Raw genomic sequence first — 27,646 nt, 5'->3', positions numbered from 1 at the left:
GTCAATCCAGCATGACTTCTGCCGCATTCAAAACAACTGGACATTTTGAAAACTCAGAACTGGGAAATCTCAGACTTCAGTCAGTTCAAGAGAACTGGGAACTCTGGGGAAAAAACGAGCTCTGACTGGGAAAGTAGTTTTGAATGGTCAACCAACTCGGAATTCCAAGTCAGGAACTCAGGCCTCTTTCTAGAGCTCCAACCTGAAGATCACTGACGTCATGATCCGACCTTGTTTTTTTCAGAGTTCCCAGTTGTCTTGAAAGCACCATAAATCCACAGAATGCCAGACATTGATGACAAAGTTTGATGACAAAATTTGCCCACAACAAGGACCGCCGCGCCACCTTCCTGTTCAACTGAGCACAGCACAACAAGGTGAGTCCAAAAATGTTTTGCATGCTGCTTGCATAAATGATGTAATATGCCAGGGAGATATGTATACTGTAGCTCAGAAAGTAATACTAAGTGTATGTTGTGTAGTACGCTGTTAGTAGCCCATGTGCCTCACCCTAATAATTTGGTCCCTTTCCCACTTATAATTTAGCCTACTGTTCTGACTTGGTTGTGCACATGTAGGCTAAAGCCTGTTTTAGTGAAATGTCATCATCGAATATTGTAAGAGCTTTCATTGTCTGCTTATATGCCACCTTTATTTATCCTACGGTTCTGACTTGGTGTACAGGGAGAATATTGTTAGAACGGCCCATGTTCTGAATTCTGTCGCTGTATATTTCAAAAGTGCTGAACAAATAATTATATTGACTATGTCTGTCTTAGCTCGCTCATGAATGTCTTAATCGAAATTACGGATAGCCTCTTATCCTCTCATCATTCCCTTATGCCATAGTTTGTACATCTCAATTGTCAGTAGAAACCACATTTGTTTAAGCAAGTCAGCCATATCAGCTATGTTTTTAAAAAAGGCAGTAAATGAGGCTGAATTAACTGTTTTTGCTGCCAGACAAGGCTCGGCTGATAGCCAGGTGTAACCGTTGTAAGGATTCACTCCATGGTGCTGAAAAGAAAGCACTGCTGTTGGGACAGCGTTATGTAGACCCTAACAGTTTGTGGGCACCATTTGTCACCTTTATAGTGCAATTAATGTATTGTTTAGATTTTCATTGGACAGTACATTAACATATTCAGAAATACCTAGGCCTTGTTCAAAATAGACCATGTTTTGGTCGTCGAATGCAAGTAGGCCCACTGTATAATAAATAAAACATCAAAAAGTCTATGCCATTTCTTATTTTCAGAATTTTGGCGGGATAGGGCAAACCATTTCAAATTGCATATGCATGCATAGAGACGGATTTTCCCGCACTGGAAGCTGGAAGTGACGTACTTCCTTCGCAGTGAATGGCGCTGCATGCAACAGATGCCAGCGGAGAAACACAGCAACACAGAAATCTAAACAGGTGTTATTCAAACTTTCATCGGAGCTGGCCAAGTAGAAGTTGTGACTATGTTGCACGCGTCACAGTCTGCATTTTGATGTAGAACATCCCTTGTTGCACAACAACTTCAACGCGCGCCTTCCATCCCACCAGCTTTCAAAAGTTCCGCCCTCTGGAAAGACAGGTAATTTGACATGTTTATCGAACATTGCCTTCAACTTGCGTGTTGTTAAAATCATCAAAAGTAGCCTACAATAGAGGGCCTTGCTTGATTTTGTGCAAGATGATGAATAGTATCTTACAAAAGCATTGACAGCAGAGCCTACACTTCTGCCTTTATCGCCTACGTTTTGTATTCGACATCTATTCTATTTAGCTAGCCTGTCTGTTTGTTCAGTGTTTTGATAACCGCGGCCATACTCTGGACCTGGATATTACCAAGGGACTTTCTATTGACATATCCTCAATTGGTGATGTTACTTTATCTGATCAGCACTGTGTATTTTTTACTACCTTGTTGCCCATAACACAGGGTAATACTTAACGTGTTATTAAGAAACGCTATCTTACCTCTGAAGTTGCTACAGATTTTATTGAGTGTATGAACAATACTCCACCACCTATTCTGCCTTCCTCTTGTGATTATTTAGTTGATAAGCTCCAGTAAAGTTGAAAAAGGCCACATCCAAACGGAGAGCCCCTTGAATAAGTGAGGAAACAAATCATTTAAAGATAAATTGCAGAAAGGCATAGCAGAGAAAGTCGAAGTTGGTAGGTCCATTATGATATTCTGAGAGAGCAACTTGCCATATATAACAAGGCAATTAGAAATGGCAGACAGGCTCATTTTTCTAACTTGATCACTATTAATCTGAATAATTCGGCTTGATAAATCCTACCCCGCAAGCCTATGGGAACTTTCCTCCACATCTAAATGTGATGGGTTGGCAGCATATTTCAGAGATAAGATAACCAACATTAGGCTGGGTATCAGTCAACCAAGACCTGATGAGAAGTTTGATATGTGCCCTAGCCTACCACGCAAAGGCACTATGGATTTATTTTCCCTGGTTGACACAGGCACGCTCAGGAAAGTGATATCACAATTGAAGCCTTCTCGATCCCACCACCTTCTTCAAAACAGTTTTTAATTGCATATCTGAAGAAGTGCAATCTATTGTTAATCACTCCCTGTTCACAGGCACTTTCCCCACTGCACTACAAACTGCTATGGTGAAACCCCTTCTGAAGAAAAGTAATCTAGATTCTTCAGCTCTTAGCAATTTTCAGCCAATCTCCAACCTTTCATTCTTAAGCAAAATTCTGGATGAATTGGTTTTCAAAAAGCAAAATTATTTTTTAAGTGCCAACTGTATTTTTGAAATATTTAAATCTGGTTTTCATGCCCACCACAGCACAAAAACAGCCTTAGTTAAAGTGGTAAATTATCTTAGAGCCAACACAGATGCCAAACATTTCTCTGTCCTTGTACTCTTAGATTTAAGTGCTGCATTCGACACTGTTGACCATGGTGTCCTTCTTGACAGACCGGAGAAAGGGAAAAGAAAGTGGGATACCTAGTCAGTTGTACAACTGAATGCATTCAACTGAAATGTGTCTTCCGCATTTAACCCAACCCCTCTGAATCAGAGAGGTGCGGGGGGCTGCCTTAATCGACATCCATGTCATCGGCGCCCAGGGAACAGTGCCTTGCTCAGGGGCAGAACGACTGATTTTTTTAACCTTGTCAGCTCTGGGATTCGATCCAGAGGTGGGTTGGCCTCTCCGGTCCAGTTCTAAATTGGTTTAGGACCAATTTAACCAGTTGAGTTTTTTGTCACCCTTGGTGAACATAACTCAGAGAAAATACATATCACATGTGGCGTTCCACAAGGTTCGATTTTGGGTCCGGTATTGTTCAGTTTATAAATGGCAGCGTTATCAGAAAGCAAAGCATTGATTTTCACTGCTATGCAGACAATACACAATTTTACATTTCTATGTCACCAGAAAATTTTAGCTCCACGGATAAATTATTAGACTGTATTAGTGATTTAAATACTTGGATGGCTTACAACTTCCTCCAGCTAAATCAAGACAAGACCGAGGTACTTATTGTTGGAGCCAAAGCACAGAGAGAGAATCTAGCCGCACATTTTAATTCACTGGCAATAAAGATAAAACACCAGGTAAAAAACCTAGGTGTTCTTTTAGATTCTGAACTAAATTTCGAATCACACATTAGGAATGTGACCAAAATAGCTTTTTACCACCTGAGGAACATTGCCAAGGTGCGGCCGTTTCTCTCTCAGGCTGATACAGAGAGAGTCATCCATGCTTTTATTACAAGCAGGCTTGACTAATGTAATGCTCTCATGTCTGGTCTACCCAAGAAAGCCATTGGTCAACTGCAAAACATACAGAATGCTGCAGTACGGGTACTGACCAAGACCAGATGGAGAGCACACATTACACCACTTTTAAGGTCTCTGCACTTGCTGCCTGTGAGTTTTAGAATTCATTTTAAGATTTTTCTATTGGTTTTTAAATCAATCCACGATTGTGCACCCCAATACATGTCAGACATTCTTAAGTTGTGTACCCAGTAGGTCCTTCAGGTTCTCTGGCACTGGGCTTTTAACTATCACAAAGCCTAGGACCAAGAGGCATGGAGAGCCAGTCTTTAGTTACTATGCCCCCAGCCTCTGGAATAGCCTCCCAGAGAACCTGAGGGGGGCCAAAACTGTGGACATATTTAAGAGATCTTAAAACACATCTTTTTAGCTTTGCTTTTCCTTACGGTGCTTTTTAGTTGTTCAGTTTGTCATTCTTTTGTTTTTTTATCTTATGTTTTTTGTATAGTAGGTGTTTAAGCTTTTATTTTCATTGATTTTATAATTTTTTTCCTGTAAAGCACATTGCGTTGCATTCCATGTCTGAAATGTGCTGTCTAAATAAACTTGATTTGATTTATGACACAACAATCACTTTATAATGTAGTAATAATAATAAAGCACTTTTCAATGGTCCAAAGTCGCTTTACAATATATAGGCCTATCTTCATTCTAAATCACCATCAAAGTGATTGTTGTGTTATAAAGATACTTTTGGTCATGTAGTGTATGTGGACACCTGCTCGTCAAACATGTCATTCCAAAATCATGGACATTAATATGGAGTTGGTCCCCCCTTTGCAGCTATAACAGCCTCCACTCTTCTGGGAAGGCTTTCCACTAGATGTTGGAACATTGCTGCGGGGACTTGCTTCCATTCAGCCACGAGAGCATTAGTGAGGTCGGGCACTGATGTTGGTCGATTAGGCCTGGCTCTCAGTCAGCGTTCCAATTCATCCCAAAGGTGTTCGATGGGGTTGAGGTCAGGGCTCTGTGCAGGCCAATCAAGTTCTTCCACACTACTCTCTACAAACCTCGCTTTGTGCATGGGGGCATTGTCATGCTGAAACAGGAAAGGGCCTTCCCCAAACTGTTGCCACAAAGTTGGAAGCACAGAATCGTCTAGAATGTCATTGTATGCTGTAGCGTTAAGATTTCTCTTCACTGGAACTAATGGGCCTAGCCCAAACCATGAAAAACAGCCCCAGACCATTATTCCTCCTCCACCAAACTTTACAGTTGGTACTATGCATTCGGGCAGGTAGCGTTTTCCTGGCATCGGACTGCCAGATGGTGAAGCGTGATTCATCACTCCAGAGAACAAGTTTCCCCTGCTCCAGAGTCCAATGGAGGCAAGCTTTACACCACTCCAGCCGATGCTTAGCATTGCACATGGTGATCTTATGCTTGTGTGCGGCTGCTCGGTCATGGAAACCGATTTCATGAAGCTCCCGACGAACAGTTATTGTGCTGACATTGCTTCCAGAGGCAGTTTGGAACTCGGTAGTGGGTGTTGCAACTGAGGACAGACGATTTTTGGAAGCACAGAATTGTCTAGAATGTAATTTGTTAAGATTTCCCTTCACTGGAACTAAGGGGCCTAGCCCGAACCATGAAAAACAGGCCCAGACCATTATTCCTCCTCCACCAAACTTTACAGTTGGCACTATGCATTTGGGTAGGTAGCGTTCTCATGGCATCCGCCGAACCCAGATTCGTCCTTAGCTGGTGAAGCATGATTCATCACTCCAGAGAACACATTTTCACTGCTCCAGAGTCCAATGGCGGCAAGCTTTACACCACTCCAGCCGACATTGCACATGGTGATCTTAGATGAACAGTTCTTGTGCTGATGTTGCTTCCAGAGGTAGTTTGTAACTCGGTAGTGAGTGTTGCAACCGAGAACAGACTATTTTTTTACGCACTACAGCACTCGGCGGTCCCATTCTGTGAGCTTGTGTGGCCTACCACTTAGCGGCTTAGCCGTTGTTGCTCCTAGATGTTTCCACCTCACAATAACAGCACTCACAGTTGACTGGGGCAGCTCTAGCAGGGCAGAAATTTGACAAACTGACTTGTTGGAAAGGTGGCATCCTATGACGGTGCAGCGTTGAAAGTCACTGAGCTCTTCAGTAAGGCCATTCTACTGCCAATGTTTGTCTATGGAGATTGCATGGCTGTGTGCTCGATTTTATACACCTGTCAGCAACGGGTGTGGCTGAAATAGCCGAATCCACTAATTTGAAGGGGTGTGTGTGTAATTCCAAAAGAAACACCATCTTGATTTAGAGTCAGGAATTAACTAATCTAATGCAAAACGCTACAGGGTGACCAGGCTAATAGTATTGCGAAGGATTGGGAATCACGGGGAGGATTAGTAATAGCTAGCCCAATATGTACTCTTAAGGAGCCTAACGTTACCATTACTCCTTAAGGTCCAAGGACCTTTACATGTTATTTTCAGAGGTAGACTGGTTCTGGCAGCCAAATCAGCCAAATACGCCATCTAAACGTGAATCGATTCTCAATTGCGATACAGTTCTAGAAACATAAAGCCCTATACTTTAATGTTCCATCAAAATAATTTCAGAAATGCAAAATACACACTACACTTTTTGAAGAAAGCTTGGAGTGAGATTTGCTTTGTGAATTTCATTGCCCCCTGGCACAACCGCTAGACGGGGGACTGGGGGTCCTCCCTCAGGAACATTTGACTCATTTCCTGCAATTCGACGTATTTTGACATGGCTTAGGCCTATGACCAGGGTGGAACATTTAAAAAATAAAAACCACAGGTCCGGTGTATTCAGGATGCTTTGAACATTAAATAAACACTCAAAATTTGACGTCTTTGTTACATTGACATTTTGGGGGGGATTATATTTAAAGTATGGTAATATTTTTCAAAACATATTTTTTAGGTGGTTTGACACTTTATTCAGACAGTAAATGAAATGAGAGAGGGAGATAGCCAAATGCTAGAAACAGTTGGAAGCAGGGATTGATTCCTGTTAGGTGGAAAGTTGTATGCGACACGTAACGGGGAGTGTTACCACTACACCAAGGCTTTGCACAGGACATTTTTATATTCATGGTTGATGGCAGTGGGTAACCAAATCATAGATTGCAGTCTCCATAGACAGCTTTCAAGGTAAGGACACAAACATTTTGTAATTTGGGTGAACTCTCTCTTTAAAATAGGGCTAATTTAGCAAAATCACTCAACCTTCAAGAAAGATCTAATGATTATCAATATTCAGGTGGTTTATGCCTACTAGTTGAAGATCCCTGCCATCATCTTACTCTACATAGACAACATGTGTTTATGAGTTGAGTTGAGTCGAGTTCCCCTACCATCTCTGCCTAGCATGTGACAAGCACAGTAATTACCCTTACAGTATTTTAGCCCATTGTTAAGAATTGTTCCACTGATCAGACAAAATAAAGTAAATAGATAATGAAATCTCTTGAAGAGAAGATTACATAAATCTGTCCCAACACCCTTTCCAAATAATTTTTCTATGTATTGTCCCCTCTCTAGAATCAAACTTACACTTTTGGGTTCGACAAAATTATTTTCATAGTTATAAATCAGGTCACCCTACCAAACTTCCCTGCTGTTGTCACAGCCTAAATGCCAATCACCAAACGAAGGGACTAATGCAAGTGTGGATTAAATCTACTTTAGTACATGCTGTCAAAAGGCTGCATTCTGCAATATGGACGGTAGTAACAGCAACCTAATTTTGTTGACAACATTGTACATAAACCAGCGCTACTGTGCTGCTATTTTTACAGTTTTATAAACTCAGCGGAGAACGTTCTCTCCATTCAGCACCACTCTAATCTTGAGGGGTGTTTCTTTAAAACATGCATCCAATCCCCTTGATCCCTTACATAACTAGATCAATCATATGCTTCAATGTGCCGGTTCACAGTGCTGTGGCAAGACAGGACAATGATAGAGGTTCAGCTCGTGATGTTAAATTGCAGGCGCAGATGCGCAGATTTCAAAACGATTTGGAGCACAGTTGAAAAGTTGACACGCTAACTGGACTAATTAGAAAAATAAAAGCAGTACTTTTCAGTGAGGTGTGCCGTGGGAGCGTGAGAATAGGGTCAAATGTGTGTCTCACGGCCAATGCGTGAGAGTTGGCAGCTCTGGTTTTAACTGGCTTTATCACAGTTGCGCCTGACAGTATTTCAGTGACAACACGTTTCTGCCAGCCTTCTTCCGTTACACACAGGTGTTCAGAGGATGCTAGATCCCCGAGCCGACTAGGTGAAAAATCTGTCGATGTGCCCTTGAGCAAGGCACTTAACCCTAATTGCTCCTGTAAGTCGCTCTGGATAAGAGCGTCTGCTAAATGACTAAAATGTAAATGTTAAATGTAGATAGCTAATTAGCATACGTGGTCCCTCTGAATTCCGTCTGCCTTGCGTAAACACACTGTGACATGGAGATATGGCCGTGTGGGAACCTAACCCTATAAAGTCGTGTATCAATTTAACGTTTTGTTTTTTGAAAGTTGTTTCTCGCTGATATGAAAGATAAGGTCCTTATGCTTCCAAAACCGTACCGCATGCGAAACGTGTTAATGTTCAGACCGAGCGTCGGGGCTCTTAACAAAACACCCCCATACTGAAGACGTCTTCGTCCACTGACTCTTAGGTGTAATGTAATGGAGCTGAGAGTCATGCTCAAGGGCTAAATGATAGCCTACCTGGAATTTGGCTCCGGAGCCCAAGTTACAAATTATGACCCGCAGCCTCAAGCTGCAGTTGGATCTAAAAAGTTTTTGTTATAATAATAATAATATATTTATTTTATATAGCGCTTTTTATACAGAATCTGTTGCTTTTAAAAAACAAAACAAAACAAATTAAGGGTGATGGCAGTTCATGTGAGATGGTTTACCACAGCCAGATAAAATGATTGTCACACCAATAATACTAGATGTACAGCAGTGGAGGCTGCTGAGGGGAGGACGGCTCATAATAATGGCTGGAACGGCGCGAATGGAATGGCATCAGACACATGGAAACCATGGAAACCATGTGTTTGTATTTTATACCATTCCACTGATTCCTCTCCAGCCGTTACCAGGAGCCCGTCCTCCCCAATTAAGGAGCCACCAACCTCCTGTGATGTACAGCCACCACCACATCTGCAATAGCCATCTTCATACTCAAAATCTGCAGCTTCATCTGTAATATCTTAGGAAGCCAGTAGATGGCAGTGCAGCCTAAGAGCCTCTGTTATCAGCTATGGGCTTGTTCGAAATCGCAGCCAACAGTGCCAGGCGACTGCCTACTGACTGATCTACAAATCACCGTGCAGCATAAATAACGACTCATTTTTTAAAATGTATTGTCAGTCAGTCAGAATTTACCCATGATACATCACGGTTTTGATGCTCTTTAACAAGGCCAATGACTATATGTATGAATGGACAAAGCCTTCGATCATGTGACACCATTCATTCCTATGTAAAGACTCAATAGCGCATTGAAGCCAAATGAAGTCTGTTAAGATGGCGTCTCATGGAGACATAACATGCGCAGTGTGAGCTACTCCAGGAAGTGGCGTTGCAGGCTAGCTCAGTGCTGCCCTCTCTGATTGAGTAACTCAATTTGAAGGCCGACCGTGGGGTACTGCAGGCTGCCATTAGCAACTAAATTATCCTTATAACTTCTGTGTGTAATAATGTTTTTATATAATTGGTTCAAGGACATACATCTGGTGTATTAGAAGCAATTATTGGTACCATGATTGTCTTAGAATGTTTATTTTATTTACATGAAGATTGACCACGAAGATTTTTCCATTTACTATAATGGTAGATCATGTTTTCTGCTAACAATGCCTGCAGTACCGCGGTTGGCCTTGAACTTCTGTGGCTTCAATGTGAGGGGGCAAGCGTTCTCCGCTGGTTAGCAATAAAACCTCCGGTTCACAGTTCCACACAGTTTACATACCAGTCCAATGAGTTGTATCCAATGATGTATATAAACCCTGGCTTTGAAGCCACGGTCGGCCATATTGGAACTAGGGATGGGCCGCTAATATATTAAATCGAATATGGTGATATTTGACATTGACGATATAGCGTGACGTGCAAGACCATATATCATGATGTGCAAGACTATACTCTATTTGAACTTTTCAATTCAAAATGGTGCAGTTTTATCAGTGAGGCTCTATCCATATGTTGAAAAGGAAGTCTAAATGAATTAAATAAGCCTAATTGTTTTGCCATACTAAGGTTATTTAATTAGAATGTGACTATAATATCATAAATAAGCACAAAAATTGCAGTCTAATTATCTAGTCACTAACGGTCCGAAACTATTATATCGGATATCACGATATTTCCAGTAGCATATCGCAGAAGAGGTCTCCCCAAATATCACCCAACCCTAATTGGAACTCCCCAGAAGGAGCAGTCCTCCATAGAAATGAATGGAATTCTACAGTATTTACATGTATTTAAGGAAACACCGTGTACACCTGGCGACCATGTCAGCGTGCGCTGCGCCCAGCCCACTACAGGAGTCGCTAGTGCATGATGGGACAAGAACATCCCGGCCAAACCCTCCCCTAACCCGGACGACGCTGGGCCAATTGTGCGCCGCCTCATGGGTCTCCCGGTAACGGCCGGCTGCGACACAGCCCGGGATCGAACCCGGGTCTGTAGTGACGCCTCAAGCACTGCGATTCAGTGCCTTAGACCGCTACGCCACTCGGGAGGCCCACCATTTCAAATTTTGCTACATAGGACCGAATCGAGCCGGTCGGTCACATATTCAGAAATTGCTCCTCCATTTCCAGTTGCTAAACTTCTAATAGTTCGCCTAATTTCAGTTTAAGAACAAAACAAGCAGTGTAGAGAATCATTGAACCATATAAACCTCTGTGAAATATATTTTCAATAACCAAAAATATTATATTTCCAGCTGTTTGAAGCAGGTGTACACAACCAAATGTAAAAGATGCAAAAACGAAACTAAAGAACGGGAAGCATAGAAATAGCGCACATAGGACAGATCTACTGCTTCTTAGACTTGCCTTCAATGAGAATGACAGATCTATAACTCACATTTCAATGTGAATTTGGTCGGGTCGCCCAAAAAGTTACACATTGCAGCTTTTAAAGATTTTCTTTTTTATATATATATTTTTTATTTATTTGTATGTTTAGCTCACATAATATCATTTAAAAGTATACATTAAGGTGTCTGTAATATAATAAATGTGGCAAAAACGAATGTAGACATTAATAAATGCATTTCTATAGCTTCATCAAAATGGTGCCGACAGACATGGCAACTCTGCTTCTAGCTCCTAAGCAACTTTGCAGTATTTTGTTTTTTTGTGTGTTATTTCTTACATTATTAGCCCAGAACGTTTTTTGTGTTATTACATACAGCCGGAAATAACTTTTGGATATCAACGTGGCGGTAACTCACCAGCATGAAGACCAGGAATTCAACTTTCCCGAATTGGATCCTTTGTTCGTACCCCCAAGGGCAATTGAACTTATCCCAGAGGCTGCTCCAAGACGCTGCCGGCGGAGAAGAGGTATTCGGAGTGGACTTCTAGTCCGACTCGGGAGGCGTGCACACCATCCACAGCTTCCAAGTATATTACTCGCTAATGTTCAGTCTCTGGACAATAAAGTAGATGAGCTCAGGGCGAGGATCTCCTTCCAGAGAGACAACAGGGACTGTAGCATACTCTGTTTCACGGAATCATGGCTCTCTCGGGATATACTGTCCCCGTCCATACAGCCAGCTGGGTTCTCAGATCATCGCGCAGACAGGAATAAAGAACTCGCCAGGAAGAAGAAAGGCGGTGGTGTATGTTTCATGATTAACTACTCATGGTGTGATTGTGATAACATACAGAAACTCAAGTCCTTTTGTTCACCCGACCTAGAATACCTCACAGTAAAATGCTGACCGTCTTACCTCCCAAGAGAATTCTCTTTGGTTATAGTCACAGCCGTATATATTCCCCCTTAAGCCGATACCACGACGGCCCTCAAGGAACTACACTGGACTTTATGCAAACTGGAAACCACATATCCTGAGGCCGCATTTATTGTAGCTATGGATTTTAACAAAGCAAATTTGAAGAAAACGCTACCGAAGTTCTACCAACACATTGACTGTAGTACTCGCTCTAGAAAAACACTCGACCACTGCTACTCCCCCTTCCGGGATGCCTACAAGGCCCTCCCCCGCCAAATCAGATCACAACTCCATTTTGCTCCTCCCTTCCTATAGGCAGAAACTCAAACAGGAAGTACCCGTGCTAAGGTCTATTCAACGCTGGTCTGACCAATCGGAATCCATGCTTCAAGATTGTTTTGATCACGCGGACTGGGATATGTTCCGTGTAGCCTCTGAGAATAACATTGACGTATACACGGACATGGTGACTGAGTTCATCAGGAAGTTTATAGGGGAAGTTGTTCCCACTGTGACTATTAAAACCTACCCAAACCAGAAACCGTGGATAGATGGCAGCATTCGCGCAAAACAAAGCGCGAACCACCGCATTTAACCATGGCAAGGTGACTGGGAATATGGTCGAATACATTTACATTTTAGTCATTTACCAGACACTCTTATCCAGAGCGACTTACAGTTAGTGAGTGCATACATTTTCATACTGGCCCCCCGTGGGAATCGAACCCACAACCCTGGCCTTGCAAATACCATGCTCTATCAACTGAGCTACACGAATACACACAATGTAGTTATTCCCTCCGTAAGGCAATCAAACAGGCAAAACATCAGTACAGAGACAAAGTGGAGTCGCAATTCAACGGCTCAGACGCGAGACGTACAGTACCAGTCAAAAGTTTAGACACACCTACTCATTCTTTATTTTTACTATTTTCTACATTGTAGAATAATAGTGAAGACATCAAAACTATGAAATAACACATATGGATCATGTAGTAATCAAAAAAGTGTTAAACAAATCAAAATATGTTTTAGAAGTAGCCACCCTTTGCCTTGATGACAGCTTTGCACACTTTGCATTCTCTCAACCAGCTTCATGAGGAGTGCTTTTCCAACAGTCTTGAAGGAGTACCCACATATGCTGAGCACTTGATGGCTGCTTTTCCTTCACTCTGTGGTCCAACTCATCCCAAACCATCTCAATTGGGATGAGGTCGGGTGATTGTGGAGGCCAGGTCATCTGATGCAGCACTCCATCACTCTCCTTCTTGGTCAAATAGCCCTTACCCAGCCTGGAGGTGTGTTATGGGTCATTGTCCTGTTGAAAAATAAATGATAGTCACACTAAGCGCAAACCAGATGGGATGACGTTTCGCTGCAGAATGCTGTGGTAGCCATGCTGGTTAAGTGTGCCTTGAATTCTAAATAGATCACAGACCGTGTCACCAGAAAAGCAGCATAACACCTCCTCCTCCATGCTTCACGGTGGGAACCACACATGCAGAGATCATCCGTTCACCTACTCTGCGTCTCACAAAGACATGGCAGTTTGAACCAAAAATCTCATTATTCTACAATGTAGAAAATAGTAAAAATAAAGAAAAAACCCTTGAATGAGTAGGTGTGTCCACACTTTTGACTGGTACTGTATGTGGCAGGGTCTACAGACAATCACAGATTACAAAGGGAAAACCAGCCACGTTGCGGACACCGACATCTTGCTCCCTGACAAGCTTAACACCTTCTTCACCCGCTTTGAGGATAACACCGTGCTACCGACGCGTCCCGCTCCCAAGGACTGTGGGCTCAAATCAAATCAAACATTATTTGTCACATGCTCCAAATACAACAGGTGTAGACCTTACCGTGAAATGCTTACTTACAAGCCCTTAACCAACAATGCAGTTCAAGAAAGAGTTAAGAAAATATTTACCAAAAAACTAAAGTGAAAAATAATAAAAAGTAACACAATAAAATAACAATAACAAAGCTATACACAGGGGGCACCGGCACCGAGCTAATGTGCGGGGGTACAGGTCAGTCAAGGCAATCCGTACATGTACAGTTGAAGTCGGAAGTTTACATACACTTAGGTTGGAGTCACAAATGTCTTGTTCACAAACTATAGTTTTGGCAAGTCGGTTAGGACATCTGCTTTGTGCATGACACAAGTAATTTTTCCAACAATTGTTTACAGACAGATTATTTCACTTATAATTCACTGTATCACAATTCCAGTGGGTCAGAAGTTCACATACACTAAGTTGACTGTGCCTTTAAATAGCTTGGAAAATTCCAGAAAATGATGTCATGACTTTAGAAGCTTCTGATAGGCTAATTGACATAATTTGAGTCAATTGGAGGTGTACCTGTGGATGTATTTCAAGGCCTACCTTCAAACTCAGTGCCTCTTTGCTTGACATCATGGGAAAATCAAAAGAAATCAGCCAAGACCTCAGAAAAGAAATTGTAGACCTACACAAGTCTGGTTCATCCTTGGGAGCAATTTCCAAATGCCTGAAGGGACCACGTTCATCTGTACAAACAATAATACGCAACTATAAACACCATGGGACCACACAGCCGTCATACCGCTCAGGAAGGAGACGCGTTCTGTCTCCTAGAGATTAACGTACTTTGGTGCGAAAAGTGCAAATCAATCCCAGAACAACAGTGAAGGACCTTGTGAAGATGCTGGAGGAAACGGGTACAGAAGTATCTATATCCACAGTAAAACGAGTCCTATATTGACGTAACCTGAAAGGCCGCTCATCAAGGAAGAAGCCACTGCTCCAAAACCGCCATAAAAAAGCCAGACTACGGTTTGCAACTGCACATGGGGAAAAATATTGTACTTTTTGGAGAAATGTCCTCTGGTCTGATGAAACAAAAATAGAACTGTTTGGCCATAATGACCATTGTTATGTTTGGAGGAAAAAGGGGGTTGCTTGCAAGCCGAAGAACACCATCCCAACCGTGAAGCACAGGGGTGGCAGCATCATGCTGTGGGGGTGCTTTGCTGCAGGAGGGACTGGTGCACTTCACAAAATAGATGGCATCATGAGGAAGGAAAAGTATGTGGATATATTGAAGCAACATCTCAAGACATCAGTCAGGAAGTTAAAGCTTGGTCGCAAATGGGTCTTCCAAATGGACAATGACCCCAAGCATACTTCCAAAGTTGTGGCAAAATGGCTTAAGGAGAACAAAGTCAAGGTATGGAGTGGCCATCACAAAGCCCTGACCTCAATCCTATAGAAAATGTGTGGGCAGAACTGAAAAGGCGTGTGCGAGCAAGGAGGCCTATAAACCTGACTCAGTTACACCAGCTCTGTCAGGAGGAATGGGCCAAAATTCACCCAACTTATTGTGGGAAGCTTGTGGAAGGCTACCTGAAACGTTTGACCCAAGTTAAACAATTTAAAGGCAATGCTACCAAATACTAATTGAGTGTATGTAATCTTCTGACCCACTGGGAATGTGATGAAAGTAATAAAAGCTGAAATAAATCATTCTCTCTACTATTATTCTGACATTTCACATTCTTAAAATAAAGTGGTGATCCTAACTGACCTACGACATTTTTACTAGGATTAAATGTCAGGAATTGTGAAAAACTGAGTTTAAATGTATTTGGCTAAGGTGTATGTAAACTTCAGACTGTAAGAATACTGTTAATTGATTATAGCTCAGCATTCAACACCATAGTACCCTCCAAGCTCATCATTAAGCTCGGGGCCCTGGGTCTGAACCCCGCCCTGTGCAACTGGGTCCTGGACTTCCTGACGGGCCGCCCCCAGGTGGTGAAGGTTGGAAACAACACCTCCACTTCGCTGATCCTCAACACAGGGGCCCTACAAGGGTACATGCTCAGCCCTCTCCTGTACTCCCTGTTCACCCATGACTGCGTGGCCACGCATGCCTACAACTCAATCATCAAGTTTGCAGATGACACAACAGTAGTAGGCCTGATTACCAAAAATGACGAGACAGCCTACAGGGAGGAGGTGAGGGCCCTGGCGAGTGCTGCCAGGAAAATAACTTCTCCCTCAACGTCAACAAAATGAAGGATCTGATCGTAGACTTTAGGAAACAGCAGAGGGAGCACCCCCCTATCCACATCGACGGGACCACAGTGGAGAAGGTGGAAAGCTTCAAGTTCCTCGGCGTACACAGCACTGACAATCTGAAATGGTCCATCCACACAGACAGTGTGGTGAAGAAGGCGCAATAGCGCCTCTTCAACCTCAGGAGGCTGAAGAAATTGGGCTTGGCCCCTAAGACCCTCGCAAACTTTTACAGATGCACAATTGAGAGCATCCTGTCGGGCTGTATCACCGGCTGGTACGGCAACTGAACCGCCCGCAACCGCAGGGCTCTCCAGAGGGTGGTGCGGTCTGCCCAACACATCACCAGGGGCACACTGCCTGCCCTCCAGGACACCTACAGCACCTGATGTCACAGGAAGGCCAAAAGGATCATCAAGGACATCAACTACCCGAGCCACGGCCTGTTCACCCCACTATCATCCAGAAGGCGAGATCAGTACAGGTGCATCAAAGCTGGGACCGAGAGACTGAAAAACAGCTTCTATCTCAATGCCATCTGACTGTTAAATAGCCATCACTAGCCGGCTACCACCCGGTTACTCAACCCTGCACCTTTGAGGCTGCTGCTGTATATACATAGACATGGAATCACTGGCCACTTTAATAATGGAATACTAGTCACTTTAATAATGTTTACATACTGCTTTACACATCTCATATGTATACACTGTATTCTATTCTAATGTATTTTAGTCAATGCCACTTCGACATTTTAATATTTATATATTTCTTAATTCCTTTCTTTTACTTTTAGATTTGTGTGAATTGTTAGATACTACTGCACTGTTGGAGCTAGGAACAACAGCATTTCGCTACACCCGCAATAACATCTGCTAAATATGTGAATGTGACCAATAAAATTGGATTTGTTTAGAAACCTATTTTTTTTACAATGGTGGGGGAGTGCCAAGATTGAGGCACTGTCAGTCATCTGGTGTATATTTCAGTCATTGGTAGGATCCAGTAGCCTATAGAGGGTAGCTAGTGTGATTAGTTTTGGTGTTTGAATAATTCATGTAGTAGTTTGTGAGCATTTTTGAAGAATTTCCAAAGCAGTTTACCATATTGAATATTGAGATGAGCATAAACAGATGACCAATGACCATCTTGCATAATCTTACACTTTGAACCTCCTACTGCCCAATCTCATTAAGGTTTGAGTGTTGCCTACAACTATTATTTATTTTACTGCTCTTTTCTGTCCTTTAACTACAGCGAGGAAGAAAATCCATGCTTTGAATAATTCTGCTGGCTGTACTTCATTAGAAAAGTAACTGGACAAGAGTCATTAGTTGTAGTAATTTGTGTTGACTTGGAAATCACACTAAGCAACGAGGCTCTACCCCCCCCCCTCTCTCTCTTTCTCTCTCTTTGAGCAAACAGTATATACCCAACACAAATTAGTTGCTTTGTTCCAGTTGAGAATCCAACAAAGATGTAACACTAAGTGAAATGTCATTAGTGCAGGGGTGAGGGGAAAGGACAGATCCTTTTGCCTCTTCAGAAGTGTTGAAGTGGTCTCCATGGTGACTGAGCTGCCTGTCATTTCCAATCCTTGCCATAGAGGGGCAGCATTGATCGACAGGTGGACCATGGGGAGAAGTAGAGTTTGGCAGCAAGCGGAGGGTTAATGCTTTTAAGTAAAACTTTTTACTGCCTGTCTCTTTGTCTCGGATTGTGTCTGTGGTTTATTAGCAGGCTGAGTAGTTGTTAAAACACACCAGGATTCACTCTCTCTCAGCAACTGTAGCCTTGAGGTTATTAAAGACACATCAGCTTCAAATGGTGTCCATGATAGAACACTGTGTTCAGCTCCAGCATTCGTACTAGTTAGAAAATACAAACTTTTCTCTTGGGACCTCTTGCAGAGTAGAAGGTGAAGGCTATGTTGGGGGGAGGTGTGTGGTGGTGGGATTCTGGATGGATCTACATTATGTGTTGGTCTCTCCCTCTGAGTTGTAAAAGGATTTATAGAGCTGGGGGGTGAGGCAGGGTAAGGGTGGTGAGCAGAGTTGAGGGACAGCTCTAATTAGATTACTGTAACCCCCATACGTGGGGCCACCTCACACCTGGTGGTCCTTGCACCCCATCCCAACGCTGAGGCAGGGCCAGGGCACTGGGGAGCGGATTTGGACTGGGGGGGGGACTGAGCTTTAGGTTGGGGAGAGCTGCCACAACTCAAAGACCATGTCGAGGGGAGGGCTCTCAAATCCTCTCTAAATCTTTTGTAATTTATACATTATTATATTCGTCATTAAAGAACAATCATGGGATCAGAGCAGCATCAAGTAGCATAATTACATATAAGAAGAGTTTTATTATAGAAAAAAATTCAAACCTTCTCTGGCCATCCATTGTTGCGCTGGGTATTGGTGTATATATATATATTTCCCCAAAAAACTGTATGGGACTTGCATATGCATTGATATTAAGAGGTGTTATGGATGGTTATGTCCAATGAACACAGTGAATTGGACTTCACCAGTTGCACTGGTGCTGCCAGTCAGGCCCATGCTAAACTAATTGCAATACATTTGTCAACACAAGCCGCTGAACGAAGATTCCCCCTCTCTCTCTTCTGTTGACTTAACTCTGTGTATTTCCCCCAGTAGCTAGCTACCGACAGCTCCTCTCAGGCTGCTCATTCCATTACTGAGAAGCCGTTGCTAGCCTCCTCACCATGGTTTCCTCCAACCCCGGCGACCATGTTGGTTTTTGCCCTCCCCTTTGGAGTTAAGCCCCCATGTTCAGGTTGTTAAGTCTCTCTTTAGCGCGAGACAACTTTCTCCCCCCTCACTCACAATGGAGCTGACCTCTGGAGCACATATCAGCTGGACATTACCATTCAACCCTTCCACTGTAGCGGTTGTTTTCTGATCTACTTTAGCATTTATTAGGCTAACCCGTGCTAAAGTGGAAGGAGAAATACAGTACCAGTCAAAAGGTTGGACACCTACTCATTCAAATTTTTTTAAAACTATTTTCTACATTGTAGAATAATAGTGAAGACATCAAAACTATGAAATAACACATACAGTGGGGAAAACAAGTATTTAGTCAGCCACCAATTGTGCAAATTCTCCCACTTAAAAAGATGAGAGAGGCCTGTAATTTTCATCATAGGTACACGTCAACTATGACAGACAAATTAAGAATTTGTTTTTATTTTTATGAATTTATTTGCAAATTATGGTGGAAAATAAGTATTTGGTCACCTACAAACAAGCAAGATTTCTGGCTCTCACAGACCTGTAACTTCTTCTTTAAGAGGCTCCTCTGTCCTCCACTCGTTACCTGTATTAATGGCACCTGTTTGAACTTGTTATCAGTATAAAAGACACCTGTCCACAACCTCAAACAGTCACACTCCAAACTCCACTATGGCCAAGACCAAAGAGCTGTCAAAGGACACCAGAAACAAAATTGTAGACCTGCACCAGGCTGGGAAGACTGAATCTGCAATAGGTAAGCAGCTTGGTTTGAAGAAATCAACTGTGGGAGCAATTATTAGGAAATGGAAGACATACAAGACCACTGATAATCTCCCTCGATCTGGGGCTCCACGCAAGATCTCACCCCGTGGGGTCAAAATGATCACAAGAACGGTGAGCAAAAATCCCAGAACCACACGGGGGGACCTAGTGAATGACCTGCAGAGAGCTGGGACCAAAGTAACAAAGCCTACCATCAGTAACACACTACGCCGCCAGGGACTCAAATCCTGCAGTGCCAGACGTGTCCCCCTGCTTAAGCCAGTACATGTCCAGGCCCGTCTGAAGTTTGCTAGAGTGCATTTGGATGATCCAAAAGAGGATTGGGAGAATGTCATATGGTCAGATGAAACCAAAATAGAACTTTTTGGTAAAAACTCAACTCGTCGTGTTTGGAGGACAAAGAATGCTGAGTTGCATCCAAAGAACACCATACCTACTGTGAAGCATGGGGGTGGAAACATCATGCTTTGGGGCTGTTTTTCTGCAAAGGGACCAGGATGACTGATCCGTGTAAAGGAAAGAATGAATGGGGCCATGTATCGTGAGATTTTGAGTGAAAACCTCCTTCCATCAGCAAGGGCATTGAAGATGAAACGTGGCTGGGTCTTTCAGCATGACAATGATCCCAAACTCACCGCCCGGGCAACGAAGGAGTGGCTTCGTAAGAAGCATTTCAAGGTCCTGGAGTGGCCTAGCCAGTCTCCAGATCTCAACCCCATAGAAAATCTTTGGAGGGAGTTGAAAGTCTGTGTTGCCCAGCGACAGCCCCAAAACATCACTGCTCTAGAGGAGATCTGCATGGAGGAATGGGCCAAAATACCAGCAACAGTGTGTGAAAACCTTGTGAAGACTTACAGAAAACGTTTGACCTGTGTCATTGCCAACAAAGGGTATATAACAAAGTATTGAGAAACTTTTGTTATTGACCAAATACTTATTTTCCACCATAATTTACAAATAAATTCATTAAAAATCCTACAATGTGATTTTCTGGATTTTTTTTTCTCAGTTTGTCTGTCATAGTTGACGTGTACCTATGATGATAATTACAGGCCTCTCTCATCTTTTTAAGTGGGAGAACTTGCACAATTGGTGGCTGACTAAATACTTTTTTTCCCCACTGTATGGAATCATGTAGTAACCAAAAAAAGTGTTATACAAATCAAAATATATTTTATATTTGAGATTCTTCAAATAGCCACCCGTTGCCTTGATGACAACTTTGCACACTCTTGGCATTCTCTCAACCAGCTTCATGAGGTAGTCACCTGGAATGCATTTCAATTAACAGGTGTACCTTCTTAAAAGTTAAGTTGTGGAATTTCTTTCCTCCTTAATGCGTTTGAGCCAATCAGTTGTGTTGTGACAAGGTAGGGGGGGTATACAGAAGATAGCCCTGTTTGGTAAAAGTCCATATTATGGCAAGAACAGCTCAAATAAGCAAAGGGAAACGACAGTCCATCATTACTTTTAAGACATGATGGTCAGTCAATACAGAACATTTCAAGAACTTTGAGTTACTTCAAGTGCAGTCGCAAAAACCATCAAGCGCTATGATGAAACTGGCTCTCATGAGGACCGCCACAGGAATGGAAGACCCAGAGTTACCTCTGCTGCAGAGGATAAGTTCATCAGAGTTACCAGGCTCAGAAATTGCAGCCCAAATAAATGCTTCACAGAGTTCAAGTCACAGACACATCTCAACATCAACTGTTCAGAGGGGACTGTGTGAATCAGGCCTTCATGGTCGAATTGCTGCAAAGAATCCACTACTAAAGGACACCAATAAGAAGAAGAGACCTGTTTGGGCCAAGAAACACGAGCAATGGACATTAGACCGTGGAAATGTGTCCTTTGGTCTGGAGTCCAAATTTGAGATTTGTGGTTCCAACCGCCGTGTCTTTGTGAGACGCGGTGTGGGTGAACGGATGATCTCCACATGTGTAGTTCCCACCGTAAAGCATGGAGGAGGAGGTGTTATGGTGTGGGGGTGCTTTGCTGGTGACACTGTCTGTGATCTATTTAGAATTCAAGGCACACTTAACCAGCATGGCTACCACATCATTCTGCAGCGATAGGCCATCCCATCTGGTTTGGGCTTAGTGGGACTATCATTTGTTTTTTAACAGGACAATGACCCAGCACACCTCCAGGCTGTGTAAGGGCTATTTTACCAAGAAGGAGAGTGATGGAGTGCTGCATCAGATGACCTGGCCTCCACAATCCCCCGACCTCAACCCAATTGAGATGGTTTGGAATGAGTCGGACGGCAGAGTGAAGGAAAAGCAGCCAACAAGTGCTCGGCATATGTGGGAACTCCTTCGAGACTGTTGGAAAAGCATTCCAAGTGAAGCTGGTTGAGAGAATGCCAAGAGTGTGCAAAGCTGTCATCAAGGCAAAGGGTGGCTATTTGAAGAATCTCAAATATAAAATATATTTTGATTTGTTTAACACTTTTTTTTGGTTACTACATGATTCCATATGTGTTATTTCATAGTTTTGATGTCTTCACTATTATTCTACAATGTAGAAAATAGTACAAATAAAGAAGACCCCATGAATGAGTAGGTGTGTCCAAACTTTTGACTGGTACTGTATGTGTGGGACAAGACCAATAAAACATTCAGCCCACTGCTTAATTTGTCCCCAATCATTCCACCCAAAAGAAACCTGCCCTTAAACTTCTTCGTGACTCTCTGGAATGCCCCTTTGCACAAAATGGGCAAGCAACATCAGAACACACACTCTCTCGTTGCTGTTTCTTGCTTGCTGCGGTTCTCTCACTTGAAGATGAATGTTATTCTTTGGCTCATGCCAGGGAACTGGGTGCTGGGACTGAGTCCACTAGCCAGTAACCAGACCTTAATAACTAGTGCAGTGATTTATTGGTCCTACTCAGCAGTGTATTTTTGGGGGGACCAAAGACCCCCCCCCCCCCCCACCACCCCCTGTGTTTTTTAATAGAACTGCAGGAACGTGCATGAAAGCAGTGGTGAGGTGGGGGCTTCAGCCTTTCAGGACAAGATGCCACTGATCTAGTGGTTAAAAAGATTAAATGTCCAGAAAATGAGCTCAGAGTTTTCTTGGCTAGAAAATATGATCTGAAAGTCAAGTTACTGTTCCTTAAAAAGTTAGTGATGGTACAGATGTTTTCTATCATTTCAGCCAGTAGTTTTGAAAGTGGCGCTCACAAGCCTAAACGGCTCCCTGAAAATTGTGCACAATTCTGTACGTCATCCATTTCGTATATATCTTACGTCCTAAAAAAAAAAACATTTTTTGGAATATTCATGTTACGAATTCCAATCGTACAATATGTTAAGATTTTGTAAGTGCTTAAGATCCCGTTGAATATCTTTAAGAGTAGGCCTATTTTTTTCTTTGAGAACACCAGCCGTAGGTTGGCTACAAGATTTTCTTTCTACCATGTCGATGCTAGCTACCCACCATAGATCCACTTAGAGCAGAGCTCTCATCTCCCCCTTCCCTCAGTCAGTAGCCTAAATGTTTTTATAGCTTTGTTGTGTATTGCAGCATTGTCATGTGAACTGCTTACATTGAGCCCCCCCATGTCACCTCCTGAGGCCGATAAGGAGCCCTAGTGAAAAGCCTGGTCTTATCTGTTCCCCATGCTCTGATGCTGGCCTTGCTTTATGGGTAGTACCTCTTTTGTCTCGTTTCTTTCTCTCCCCTGATCACTCTGACTCACTCATTGGCCATGGAAGTTGTTTGAAGGCCCAGAAAAGCTTTGCAAAAGACACACCCACCCTCCCTCCCTCCATTCCACTCTCTTCTCCTTCGTTCCCTCTTTATTGAATCCCGCCTCCATATCATTTATCTCTGCACCCCCTCTCCTTTTCTCCTCCGTTTGAGGGGGCCTTAAAGGGGCATCCTCCTTTCTCTCCCAGCTGGGTTTGTTGACACACAGTGAATCTAGGGTTCTCTTTCACCCCCGTCCACCACCCCTCTTTTTACCCTCGCCCCCCTCACCCCACCCCTCCTCGCCCCTCTCTGAACAGTAAAGCTGCCACAGCTGTGGACTGTATTAGCATAGCTGCTGAAGAGGAGGGGGGTGCTAAATATATTACAGCCATTACCTTTTTGTTTGAGCGGTGACAGTTTTTAAAACATTTCAGCTTTTCACTGGGCCAAGGGAGGGAGCACAAAGGAGCGCCACTATGATTCTATTGAAACTGCTTTTTAAATATGGGTCAGAAAGCTAGCGTGATTCGGAGGGAGGGGGTTCAGAGCGTGAAAAGCTGTGTGAAACCTATTGGAGTCAAAAACAAGTGAGTAAGTCGTTTGTTATAGAAAAAATGAATTAATGCATTAAGAAATGCATAACATTTTAAAAATAAGTGGCTTAAAAACAAACAAGTGCACGATATTTGACCTAAATTCAGATTTCTCCCCCCCCCCCCCTAATTTCCAAACAACATTTTTTCAGCCAGGACATCCCATAGTGGTAAAAACTATTTGATTTTCAGATGAAAATGTGAGCTAGCTTCAGACCGAAGTATCAAGAGACTGACATTTGGATGGTCCTGTATTTCCATTGGCAGGTGGAGATATGAGCAAGACCAGATCCAGCTGGGACAAGAGGGCCCCCCAGGGGCCTGCCCTCACCAGGGTGACCCGTAGCTGCATTCCCCAGGCCAGGCACATAGAGCCACCCCAGCCCCAGGACTCTGGGCCTGGCCCACATGGGACCCAGCAGAGGAAGCAGACAGACTCAGCCCTACCCCTGGCCCAGGACCTCAGTCTAATGAGTGTGAGTGGACAGGACACCTCACTACCACGGTAATTCCAGTTACATTAGTCATGCAGAATATTTTCAGTAATCCAGTTGGATGGATAGTTGTACTTCTTGCATTTGGGAAGACCTGATTGTTTGATAAATCGATGTATTCTGCTCTCTATTCCATTACACAGCAAATACCTTTTATAAAATTGAGAACAGCACAACATTGGAGATTCTGGAGTCGCAGATGTGACAATAAGATTGAATAATGATTTTCTAACTTTGTTTCAGGAAAGGGAGGGTGTTTAAGGGCAGCAGTGGCCCCATCCAGGGGGGTCCGTCGTCCTCTGGCTCTAAGCCCACACAGAGCTCCCCCTCTCGGCCGGCAGTGAATCCCTCTCCCCGGGGGGGCCTGGCTGCTGTGTCTCGGCTGGTGAAGCTGGGCCGCTGCAAGAACGTGGTGGTGGTGGCCGGCGCAGGCATCAGTACGGCCAGCGGTATCCCAGACTTTAGGTGGGGTTGTGGGTGCATGTCCTCTGGGTTCTAGAGTATACTCTCTCTCTCGCTTGTTTTTGTCTCACTCCAATGTGTGTTTCTATGCTCCCTCCCACTAGGACCCCGGGCACAGGGCTGTACGCCAACCTGGCCAAGTACAACATCCCCTACCCGGAGGCCATCTTCAACATCGAGTACTTCTCCAATGACCCTCGGCCATTCTTCTCCCTGGCGAAGGAGCTGTACCCGGGCAGCCACCGACCCAACTACATCCACTACTTCATCCACATGCTGCACCACAAGGGCCTGCTGCTCCGCATGTACACCCAGAACATTGACGGCCTGGAGAAGAGTGAGTTTGGGGGGGGGGGGGGGGGGACTGGATGGGTCTTTTGAGAAAATGAATCAGCTCATAAGTTTATAAGGACATTAGCTATATTTGAAGTCTACTCGTCCTTCAATAAAAGGTGTGGTAGAAAACAGAAAGCACAGGGTTTCAGAGCTGCACAGAATTTCAGCATGCCATCATAGTGACAGAACAGGGGCAGGGGTTAAACTTAAACAGGCAGTATCATCTCAAACAACTGACATTTAAAGACGTGAGAAAGGACATCACAATCCATGTTTCATCCTCTCCCCTTAACAGTAAGTGGCATCCCAGACGAGAAGCTTGTGGAGGCTCATGGCAGTTTTGCAACTGCTTCCTGTCACCTGTGCTACACCCCGTTCCCTGCACAGGAGGCCAAGGTAAACTGGGGCAAAGGTCACCAGCCCATGCCAATTACAGGTGGTCAGCAAAATATCAGAAATGAAAATAACTTATTAATTCACAAAATCCACAAAGAGATGGAAATAATAAGCCACCAGTTTGTAACACAGATGAATATGGACTTGATTCAGTGTTTGCGTTTTAAGAATATTCAAGACACTCAAAAGCTGGGGCTAAACAGCCTAAAGTAGCCCATGGAAATCTTTGACCAACTTCTTCTTCTCTTTGATGACCGTCTCTTCCAGAGTGCCATAATGAGTGACGAGGTCCCGGTCTGTACATTCTGCCAGGCCACGGTCAAACCGGACATAGTGTTCTTTGGAGAGGACCTTCCTGAGAAGTACTTCCAGCATTCTAAAGACTTCCCTAAAGCCGACCTGCTCATCATCATGGGCACGTCTTTACAGGTGAACCTAAAAACTCTGTAAAGCGGCTGCAGAAATTAAACTTATATAGGATACTAACACAGGACCGCACCACACGGCCAACTACTCCACACTATTTGTCACTTGAGTTCAGTTGCCTTTACAAACTTAAAAACAGCCTAAGACCTATGTTGAAAATAAGCACACACAAAAAAGTGAACCAATGTCATAACATCAGCTTTCTTTCTATGGATCTGACTCACCATGTCTCACATCACGTGGTTTCTGCCAGATCGAGCCCTTTGCCAGCCTGGTGAACACAGTGAGGTCCACGGTCCCGCGGCTGCTCCTGAACCGGGACGCAGTGGGTCCCTTTCAGAAGGTGCCCCTGAGGAGGGGCGACTACATAGAGCTGGGCGACCTGCTGGACACGGTCAGGAGGTTTGCCGAATTCCTAGGGTGGCATTCCGATATCCAAGACCTGATGACCAGTCAGGAAACTGGGGTATGTACAATGCAACACTTTCTACATATATTCAGTTTATAGGCCAGTGTCATTTCTAGTGGCATCTGCTTAAAATGTAGGCTGTTTGGACTAGCTTGCTCTCTCTTGGTTTGTCATGGGCATAGATTAGTATTTTTCTGTGTTGTGAACTAAACTGGTTATGTCATTTCTCTGCAGACCATCCCTACTCTGGTAAGCAGTGTTCCAGTAAGCAATGTTCCATCAGGAAATGGCCGGGGCCGAGGAGGGCCCACCCAGACCAAAGCCACCGGCCTGGGGAGGAGAGGGGCGTCGGAGCCCCGAGGAAGGTTGCCCCCTAAGTCCAGGCCAGGGGCCCGGGGCCCCACCAATGGCAGCAGTGAGGAGAGCGACTCAGAGACAGACAGCAAGAGCACAGTGTCATCCAGCCCAAGTAACTGAAACTGAACATGTCCCCTTGGCCCCCCAAAAAAGACACTCACTTTTATTGGTTGAGGAAATACTGGAAAAGGTTTGTGTCAGCGTCTGCTGACGTGTGCATGTGTACAGTATGAATGTTTCAAATCAATGCAAATTAGAAGCACTTAACTTTTTTCAAATCCACTCAACAGCCCATTCAAACGGTCACATTTTCAGCACATAAGTGAACCTCCTCGTTGTTTGAAATGGTCGGCCAAAGTGAGGATTCTGGGTTTGTCTAAATGGGGTGGGGGTGGTGTTGGGGGCTTGGGCTTGTGCCCAGCTCGTAGAGGACAGTGGTAAATTACCATGGGAGGCGTGACCTCCTGAGTGTGCAGTGTCCCGCTGTGTGTGTTCTCACAGACACCGCTGCCACCGAGTGGGGGGCTCCATCCAAAACTCATAAATGTCTCTGCCCCTCAACAAAGGAGTCAAGGACCCAATATCTGTGTATGTGCGCATTTGTGTTGGTTCGCGCTGTATTTTTTTAATGAAAGATGAGAAACGTATGCAGTTTGCTCTGAGATACAGGTTCCATGCTCTGTCAATGTTGGCCAAATGCAAGTATTCCATTTTGCACAAACTCAATGCACACTGTTCTCCACAGGTCAATTGTACACCTGTCTATGCAGTACTACTCTGGGATTCAACACTTCACATTTTTAATTAAAGACCGTTGAGCACTTGTATTTAAGACAAAGTTATCAGATGACCCAAGACTTGCATGAATGGTCTAGTAGGGCAGTTTCCTTTTTCATCATCCTCATGAAAGGTTCAGAGGTTTACAATTTCAACGCAGTCAAAGTTTATTCAACTACAGTATATAAGGGTTGTCCTTTAAATTCAGATGTTTGTGGGTTTTAACTGTGTACTTAATGTATTCCCTATGGTTAGATTTATTTTGGACAGCACTGTATTGTTTGTTATATTAATTGTGCAAAACCCCCATAAATTGTCAACTTTA

General features: G+C 43.7%; 1 protein-coding gene across 1 annotated transcript; it reads left to right on the top strand.

Moving 5' to 3' along the window:
* The first annotated feature begins 1,350 nt into the window (after positions 1-1,350).
* LOC311135245 (NAD-dependent protein deacetylase sirtuin-3) lies at positions 1,351-27,646 on the top strand. Its single transcript, XM_084169184.1, has 8 exons — positions 1,351-1,583; positions 23,932-24,169; positions 24,402-24,623; positions 24,725-24,957; positions 25,252-25,352; positions 25,620-25,781; positions 26,032-26,244; positions 26,422-27,646. Exons 2-8 carry the CDS (start codon positions 23,940-23,942, stop codon positions 26,662-26,664), a joined length of 1,404 nt encoding a protein of 467 aa, XP_084025310.1. The 5' UTR covers positions 1,351-1,583; positions 23,932-23,939; the 3' UTR covers positions 26,665-27,646.

This window comes from Coregonus lavaretus (assembly GCF_964263955.1).
Source record: "Coregonus lavaretus genome assembly, chromosome: 9".
Taxonomy (NCBI): Eukaryota; Metazoa; Chordata; class Actinopteri; order Salmoniformes; family Salmonidae; genus Coregonus; species Coregonus lavaretus.
The sequence above is the reverse complement of the archived record's forward strand: the minus strand, read 5'-3'. Positions and strand labels throughout refer to the sequence as shown.